We start from the raw sequence: 10,000 nt of genomic DNA, 5'->3' as shown, positions 1-10,000 counted from the left end.
AGGGGTTTTGTATCTTAAATTATCGATCGAGCAACCCGCCGTGTGGCGCCCAAGCCTAAGCACACGCCGTGATATTCCGTTCCGCTATCGATACCGGAAATTGTAAACAAAGTCGATCACCGACCCGGCACAAACCCGGGGGAGAAGGAGCAGAGGCCAAATCATTTAGCTCTTCTTCTTCGATCGGAAATTCGATCGACTGTGCCACTGAGCGATGGTTGGTGCCACCATCCCCCCCTCCAGGTCGAAACCGAATACAAAAGTAGCTAATAGGTCGGATGGACGGTGCCGGGTCGGAATCATCCGAGCTAACATAAATATTTACATACTAATTAGCCATTAGCAGCACGCGACGCGAGTCACCATCGAACCCGGGCATCGTTCATTGCATGGGAGAGGGGATGCTGGGATGATGCGTCTCCTTCCGAGGTCAGCTTAACAGGTGGTGGATCTCGGGTACGCACACACCGAATTGATTTCATTTTTTGTTTTGCACCATGCACCATCGATCATATTAAAATTGATTGACGACAAACATGCCGAGGTGTGTGGTTAAAGAAAACATATCCAGTTCCAGATTATTCTAAATAAAACACCTCATCACGGAATGAAATAAAACATTGCGGTGTACGAGACTTTATACTGAACTTCATACTTCTCCAAGGAATTTGAGCTACTGAGTGACATAAAAAGGGAAGATTGGAATATTCCCCAATTGAATTTTCAAATTGTTCAAGATTTGAGCAATTGCACAGCATAAAAAGTTAACATTAAAATATTTTTAAAAAGCAAGTTTTAAGCTGTCCAAGGCATTTGAGCTACAGAGGGACATAAAAGCTGGTCATTAAAATATTGTTTCACTCAATAACCACGCGTGAGTCACGTGAATGCGATGCGTGGAATGTATCCGTTCTCACACACCCACGCGAAAAGGGGGTCATCGTCAAAGGGCTAATTAACGCTATTTATTGCATCAATGAGAGCCACGATAAATCGATAAAAAGCTTGTGGGAGCACACGAGAGCGGCGGCCCAATATTCGGCTGGATGTCGAGGCACGGTTTATCGATAACATGATTTACGTGTGCTGCTAGCACAGGACAATAGCAAAAGGGTTTTCTTAATTGATTTGGTTTGACCCTTATCTTAATGGACATCAATGCGCGGCTATTACTCATGTAAATTTCACGCAGGAAGCAATAATGTACTATTTTCCTTGTCTGGATTTATCGCAGAAAGAAATAAATAGCCAGTTAAAATTATGTTTTTCCTTTTTTTAACCAATATGAGTTGGAGAATATGCTTCTTTGCTTAAAAAAAAACATAATTGTAATAAATATTGAGCGAAAAATAAAGCAAATACATGCCGACAGTACTTATATACATAACACAGATAACAAAGTAGCATAATTTCATAAGCATATACAAAGCATCCGGAACAGAAAACACACAAAACATTAATGTTATGGTACATACATTTTAATACAAACAAGTGCGCGAAGTTTTCTTTTTGTTGCTACTATACATTGAACGGTGTTTCCGATTTTGACGTTTTAGAAAAGCTTTGGGAATTGTTGTACTGGTTTTGCAGTGTTTGCCTTGTTTCGTTTGTCCATTTGTGAGCGTAGTCAAAGCGTTTATGTAATAAAGGAAAAAGCGTATACAACTAAAGGCAATTGTGTTGTAAGTGGTAGAAAGGTAGCACGATTGCATTAAAGATTGTTTTTCTCGTAGGTTGTTTTACTACTTCTTTATGCAAACGGAGCAAGAGAGAAGGAGAGAGAGAGAGAGCAAGAAAATATGTTGGAGTAAGGGAAGTAAGCTGTTTGATGGCGTTAATAAGTCGTAGAACACTTGGCTCAATGTTTTACAACAGTAAAAGCAAGATGTAGATAAGAGTGTTGCTGGAGCTACACGAGCAGCACGAGATAAGAGTAATGAAAGATGTGCTCCTAATTGACCAGCAAAACTAATAAGACCCACCCCGGTGTTCCGAACAGGTTGTTCTCGACATTGAGGAGATTGCGGGGCCAGGCACTGGAGAAGCAACTAGGCTGCGCTTTGTGCGGCGATTCTCAAGATTGACCTCAGCCGTAAATTATATCTACACGAAAAGGTAAGACCGTACCAAAACGAACCCCTTTTCAGTGAACGGATTTTGGCTTTGGGGAAACCCAGTTGGAGTTTGGAGTGCTGTATAGCAAAGAGAGGGGTTGAGTGGTGTTGTGTGTTTCGGTCGGTGGTGGTAGTAAATTAATTAGATTTTATTCTACTCCTACCGACACGTAAGTTATGACATTCCTAAGGTTAGTAGCTAGTTTTGCATGGCTGGTTCTCTTCACCTGGTTCGGTAATAATTTGCTTGTTTTCTGTGTTACTGATGTTGGTATTTGGTTGTGGGTGGAGCAGGTGATGTTCGAGCGGGGATAGAGAGAGAGAGAGAGAGCGAGAAAGAGTGGATTGCAGAGGGCAGGGTATGTGTGTTCTGTATGAATAGTTTTTTGTTTCTTCGTTTTTGTATACATCTTCTATTTTTTGTTGTTGTTTTGTTGCACCTAGCACGTGGAAAACCAATCTTCGGAAGTATCGGAAATGAGTCACTGTTTTAAAAAAGTGTGTGTACGGCAGTCAACAAATAGAAAACTTTTCAAACAGTTGCAGTAATTACGGTTCTAAACAGCAAGAATACACATACGCAAACACACATACATAACAACACACTTGCACGCATTAAAAAAGAAACGATAGGATGAGCATAACAGGATAGAGGAAGTGGATCATGTTTTGAAACAATAGAGAGAGCGAGATTGAAAGAAAGAAAGAGAGACAGAGAGAAAGACAATTTTGAATGTCCCATTCTGTGAAACTTTTCCAACAAACGTTAATATCGTGAAGACCTCGATTGTATGCTGCAATTAAGCAAAATAAATCGAAAGAAGAGAAAATGGAAGGAAATAACCCTTCAGGAGACACTGACACATTGAAGAAGGCTTTATTTAATAGTTGTACTAAAAATGTATGTACTAAAGTATTAGGAACTAATTCACATTTTAAAGTATTTTCCCATAATCTTTCGGGTTAATACAAAAGAAATAATTAAACAGTACGGATGTGAACTGTTAAGCTTAAAAATGGAAGTGTGTTCAACAATTTAGCCCACTGGGCAAAAAGTAGAATGGCAACAAAACAAGTTAAATGGCACGAGTATTAAGATAAGGCGAAATTAAACTTTCATATCAAAAGACCCAAACCAAACATCGGGTAAAATGGGTAGAGAAGGGGTTTTAATTGGGATTGCCGAACCGAAAAAAAAATCAAACGAGAACACTCTAAAATGCTCTCCAAGCAATACTGATTAACAACATCCAAGAGGCAAAAACGACAAACGGAAGATATTTGTCTAAAACAGAGTGTGTGTGTGTGTGAGTGAGAGAGAGAGAGAAAGGATGTGAAAATGAATGGTTGTAATTTTCTAACATTTGCCTACCGGGGGGTTCTAATAAGGGGGTTGAAAGTAACAACAAAAAAAAAACCCAAACACACACACACAAGAAGAACGTGTTACAACTCTTAAACAAACGAACATATCTGATGGTGGAATAAAACTGAGAAGGTAAGGAGCAAACTCATTCCAAACGGAAACCATTACGAGGGGTGAGGGGGTGGTGGTTGGGTTACACAGCGGAGGGGGTGAAGCGAGGGCGAGTGGAAAATCAAGAGGATCATTTCCGGATCGAGGGTGGGTGGGATTAGGATTATCTTTAGATGAAGTACTTTTCGTTACTTTCTTTTTTTAATTCGCATCGAAACATGGGAAGAAAACTGACCAAAACTTGCACAGCACAAGGAAATCCGGTAAAACGTTCCCGCTAACAGTGCTAACTGTGTGGCTGGCTTCGTTCCGCTGCTGTCCGTGTGTCTCCCACCAACGGGCTTCGAGGGGGGGGGGGGCTTTTCCTTCGAGGCGACGGGCGAGGCACCTCCCCCCACTTTCGAGAGATGTGCCTCGGGAAATGGGCAATTTTTTGCAACGTTTGCTGGATGGAAAAGCCCTCCCGATTGGTAGATAACGGGGGTAAAAGGAGAGGGTGTTGGGCAGATGGGAGACTTCGGGACGGAACAAATCGCCACAGTTCTGTGGGAAGTTTTGCTGAAGAAAAGCAGCAACCCTGCTCGTCGCCGTCAGGTGGCGGGATGCGGATGCCATGCAACTGGTTGGGCTTCCGCCGAACGCCGCCGAGCTGGCTGCTTTTCCCCGGATTTCCAGCCCATCCGCCCAGTATGCGGGGAATGACCCGGCGCTGCCTGGCGTCCGTCTTTGGCGTTGGGCTATGTGCTTGTCTCGATAGTACACAAAGTTTTCGTCGTCAACAGAGGATTCTACAGCACGCCTGCCGCCTGGTCGTATCGCGTTTGCCCATTCCGAACGGTGAAGAAAGTTTAGATAGAAATGTTCATAGCACATGTAGTTTGTTTGTTTGTTTTCTTTTTCTTGCCGGGGTGTACGGTTGGTAGGCGGTCGTGTGGTTGGCATTTTTCGCACTACGCAAGCGAAGATTTTCCTTATCTGCTCGCAACGGTGTGTGGTGTGTGGGAACGCCGCAACACGCCGACGATGATGAAGCAGTCTGGCGACCCGGTTTGCAACGATGCTCGTTGAAGTTTGTGGCCCGGGCACCGCATACATGCACAACACACACACACACGCGCGCGCACACACACACACACATACACCCGGTATGTTGTCGATGGATGATGGCCTATGGCTTTTAGCACATTTATGCTCTGTAAATCTGACGGTTTAGTAGTTATGGTTGGCAAAACCGGAAATAATGAAAGATGGTACTTCCAGCCAAAAAAAAAACGAAAAACAACACGTAAAATCTCCCATACCCCCATGGAGAAACGCAACAAGACCCGAAAACATGTACAGAGGAATGGTGTGGGCAAATAATGCCAACAGGAAAACAACACAAGAAACAGAAACAAACAAAAAAAAACAACAAACCAAAGTCTACATGAGTCCCCGGGATATGAGCGTGAGAGAAGGTAAACAGAAACAAATCGAAACGGAAAACCAAACATAGTAAAGTAGTACTAGGGAGAAGAAAAACCAGAATAAAAACAACATGTACAAAAACATCGAACGAAATACATCCACGCACACATTTACAGCGATTGGCTTTTTGATTTCTTTTTTTCGTCTGTATGGCGTTTTGGCGCGTACGAACGATGTCCAGTGGGGTTTTGTTGATGTGATTGGAAATAATTAAAATGAAGTAAAATCAAGCTGCGGTGACAGCATAATGTGACAGCTCGATAATTAATGGGCACATGAAGAATGGATAAAGGTGATGAAATCTTAGAACGAGTGTGTGTGTGTGTGTGTGTGGATGTTGTAGAACTGTGCAAAAGATACGATGAGCGTGTGATAAAGATCGATATCGTAACTGCACAACATAAGCGGTCACAGGGTGGTGGTTGTGCGGCCATTTACGTCCGCCCAATTTTTGGTTGTAGCTTGCCATTGATTGGCACCATTTTGGGGGGATTGGGGATTGTATTTTTTTAATGGATTTTCCCCCGACAAAATGGTATCAATCAACGCACATAGTACACAACATTCGTTACACAACATTTACCATCGAAAAGCCACAGTTTTATAGTTAGTACCATCGAATTAGAAGTGGTTAGAATAGAGATCTTTCAAGAAGTCGTTAGATCCCTCAGAAATTGAACGTTGGTGGTAGTGTACACATTTCTGTATGTTTGTGTGTATCTGAGTGGTTGGTTGCCTTGTGTCAGACAATAAGGTTTTGTTGTTAGTAGTACAGTTAAAAGAGCAACTAATTTGCGGTTCGACATTGCTCTTATATGCAACATCAATGTTGTACGTACGATTAACATAAAAATTAAACAACATAAATCGATATCGAAACAAAAACAGCCGCGTGACGTCAAGAATAATTGAGCCTCACAACAATCAGCACCATATTTATGCGCACGGCAACAGTAAACAGTTAAGATTGAATGGAAATAGTTTAAAATTCACAACTGACAGAATAAATGTCCGAAGTTAATTGTTGACAGTTGAGACAAACAATAATTGAAATAATTCTATTTTACATATCAAACATTGCAAAACATTGAAAATTTTAAAACAATAGTAATTAAAAGTTAGTGTAAATTATAAAAATTTGAAATAAAAAACTTTCTCTTGTCTAAACATAACAGAGTCTTACGAATATCAATATCAAATCATAGTTATTATCGGCGAAGCTCCGTCTACGTCCCTTTCGTCACGATGTAATTGTTGAACTTAATTTAAATAAATATTAAATAACTATGCAGAACTTGGCGTTTGAGCCAATAAAGAAAACAGAAGTAAAATAATGTTCTGTGTTTGAGTAGGTGTTATCGTGTTGATCGTTCATTGTTTTGACTTAGAACATTAAGCCATACCAATACTTTCGATGGTAATCGTAGGTTGTAAATACTTCAGTAAAATGTGTACAATATGTAAATAATAATGATACAAATGTGACCTCTTTTCATGATGACTATCAGATCTCACTTCACTTACGCTACCAATTGAGACGCTGGTGAAACAGAACGCTTGTGATCCATTTGTCAAACACTACGGACAGCTTCCGTACGAAGATGGGACCAAGTAACCCCTAACCTATTTCTGTCAAGGTGAACCGCGCGTGGTATGTTTTTTTTGTCTTCTCCATACTCTACTCCACGGGCGACACAAGGTCTGTGAGAATGATAATTTATCGCTAATAATGAACATGATCGTCCAGTCCACGATACTTCCGTCGGATGGTGTATTCCTGGAAGAATGCTTCCGTTACGGGCAGAATTGTTCGTCAAACATACGCTGGAGGAACATATCGCCTCAACGTACAACGAAAATGGTGCGCTGGCTGGCTCGCTGGCCCGGCTAGTAAATTGATCGATGAAGAGCGTCTTTGCTTGGTGGGCATCATTAGTTTAGCGACACGCAACACAACATTCGCAGCAGTAAACCGTCCGTAACGGCGCACGGTCCCTTACAGCAGCGAAGAAACCGAACGCTTTATGCAACAAATGTGCCCACTTTGGAATTAATAGTTGGATACGAGTGTTTCCCTCCACGGCGGTACGTTGGCGCTAGTGGGCCCAGTAGATGGTGGTCATTAATTATTCACGGCCCTTCCTGGCACCAGACTTTTCTGCCGATCCGTACCGCGTACGGTCACAATTTGTGCCACTGTCTTTCAACTGCCGATTCATTCGGCGATAGATTCATTAGTCATAATCGTCCAAATAGCAACTTGGCGAAGCAGTTCCTCCTATTAACTGTCACCATCGGAAGCAACTCGCCGCCATTCTCGAGCGCCGACGGTCAGTTTGAAACGTAGGGGAAGCGAACACCAGTTCATTCAGAATTTCCACTCACCGAGGCCATCGGTCAGCGGCAAACGAAGGGGCAAAAAGTTGAATGTCATTGATTGTACGGATAGTATAGCGCCTGCTGGCAACGGAACCGCGTACCAGAACAAAACGCATTCGATCGGCAGCGTGGGGCGCAGCGGGAACGGTACCGGAACGGAGATGGAAAGCTCGGAAAAGCCTTGCAAATGTCGGGAGTATCGTCGCCAGTGCTATTAATAATTCATTTATCTTCGTTAGCTTGTTTCGTGATGCAACGAACGAAAGCTAATAGGAGCGGAGGCTCGTTTCTTGGAAGCGTTCATGGCATAAAGAGACCTTTTCTCGACGAAATAATGCTTCCTGTTTTAATGATGAGTGTATGAGCCATCGTGAATGATCATCGAGGATTTTAGATTGGGGCGAGCGAGCGAAGAAAAAAGTGTGCCACAGGGTTCTCCTTCCCATAGCACGAACAAACGAAGAAGTCTTTGTAGCCATATTTAAGGACCGTTGGAAGCATTTTAAACCTAGAACGAATTAATGCTCCATAATGGTAGTGCAAATTAACGCATTGGCTCTTCACAAATTGCAAGAGTTGTCTGCTACTTACGCGCATAAATGATTGAATAAATTCCCGGAATGAAATAGATTTCCAATTACTCAACCATAATTGGACACTTTGGAAGTTTATGGAATTTAAAGTTTTGAATTATTCGAACGCTCCTCATTTGTCGAACCATTAACAAAATTAACACCAGCACTCACTGCCACTTGGGAGGAAAAAATAAACTTTGTGCCATAATTTGAATTAATAAGATTACTCACTCTATCTTTATCTCTCCGCAGCTAGTTGGGATGGATGTTTTAAATAGTGACAACCCTCAACTGGAGCTCTCGATTGCCCAAGAGACTATCGTGCCATTGTCACATTGAATGGCAAGCATCCCCGCGCCAACCAATCAACGTGAGCGATTCGTAGAAAGGGATGGGTTCTGCCCGGGGTTTGAAAAGTTAAATAGTCATTCAATCCACTCAACTAGTGCCAATAGCCTTGCTGCACTTAGCCGCCGTACTTAGCCCCACCGGTTACCGGGCACATTCAACATTCAAATCGGCTAATGCCACTTTAGCGATTACTAATCCGGCGCGCGTAATTCGATCAACCGAAGGAACCGGGGTCGTTCGGCATGAGTCGCACAAGAAGCACCGAAACCGAACAAAAAAAAAAGAAAGACGCAACGAGGGGTAGTGTGTCTGTCAGGTTCGGTTTGGTGCCAGCTTGCACCACAAATGTTTATCCAATAAATCGACAAACGACAGCAAAGAATTCCCTTTCGATGGTGTAGGAAGTTGTGAAGCGATTACGCTTAAGTAATTGTTTCCTTCTATTACACGAAGTTTTAGCAATGGGTTCGAAGAAAACGGCGGAGGATAATAGGTCTGTTTTGATTGGCTGCAGCACATCAATTTATATGTATTCTTCAGTGATCAATAACGATATCGTAAAACTAAGTTTGCTATCAGTTATTCGTTCACAAAATATTATGTAAAACCTATCTGCAGGGGTGATCCAGCTCATCGTTTTGTGAGCATGTTTGCTGGACAAACACTGATGACATCAACTTAAGATAAGCTGCTCCAAATAGATGTTCGACAGGGCAATAAATCACAACGAAGCACGTTCGTAATCCTGAGGGAAAGCCTTCACTCCATTAGAGGCAAATCAAACACGGAGTAGAACACCGAGAGCATATGTTTTCACTAGTTATCGTATCGGCCAACCATCCTCCCAACCATCCCGGACGGATGGCTGCATTCTAAAGCTGCTTTTAAGATAATTGTTTTTGAATCGATGCCAAATTAAATAGACGTTCGTCCACCCCAAAACCACCGCACCCGTACCGGTTCGACCGGCAGCGAGGATTGAAAACAGCTGCAGCTGCAAAGGGGTGGCCAACTGTCCGCGGTCCCATCCCTGCTAGAATGTTGGGGCAATTTCCGTAAGCTGATGGAGCATTCGATGCAGGCTGAACCCCATCCCGGCACAACTGCTTTTGCTAAGTGCAATTCTTCACGGTACGGCATCGATTTTGGCCCACATTGTTTTTTTTTGTTTTGTTTCACCAAACACACAAAAGGTAGCGCATGGACGAGGTCACAAGTAACGAGATGGGAGAATCTAGGGGTGGTAATGTTAGGGGGTAAACATGTTCGTAAACAAAAACACATGACAACGCAATGAGAGTGAACCTGTCCGAATGACAGAATGATGATGTTGACGAAGCAAAAACGTAAACATACTTTAACAAACGGAAGATACAGTTGAAATAAGGGGACGGGCATTAATTACCACCGAGTGTGCATGGTACTAACGGGCCACACTCAGTTGTCTATGGTAATGAATGGAAGGACCATGAAGGACCATGAAAGGATGAACGAACGCAAAGTGATGTTGGTTGCGGCGATTAAACGGCAGTCCCTGCCCTTAATCCGCCATTTGCCGACGACACCGTTAACCGCCAGGGCGATGATCACACGGACGCACGTTCGTGTCGCACTTACCCTCGCGGCAAAGCTGGTGT

The 10,000-nt window shown here is 42.9% G+C and overlaps 1 protein-coding gene across 1 annotated transcript in view; it reads right to left on the bottom strand.

Moving 5' to 3' along the window:
* Positions 1–10,000, bottom strand: part of LOC128304730 (potassium voltage-gated channel protein Shab) — a 44,622-nt gene that overhangs the window by 33,211 nt on the left and 1,411 nt on the right. The window contains exon 2 of the mRNA XM_053041946.1: positions 9,981–10,000. This exon is cut by the window's right edge and continues 515 nt beyond it. Within this exon, the coding sequence (XP_052897906.1) occupies positions 9,981–10,000 (20 nt within the window). The remainder of the gene's footprint in view (positions 1–9,980) is intronic.

This window comes from Anopheles moucheti, chromosome 3 (assembly GCF_943734755.1).
Source record: "Anopheles moucheti chromosome 3, idAnoMoucSN_F20_07, whole genome shotgun sequence".
Classification (NCBI taxonomy): Eukaryota; Metazoa; Arthropoda; class Insecta; order Diptera; family Culicidae; genus Anopheles; species Anopheles moucheti.
The sequence above is the reverse complement of the archived record's forward strand: the minus strand, read 5'-3'. Positions and strand labels throughout refer to the sequence as shown.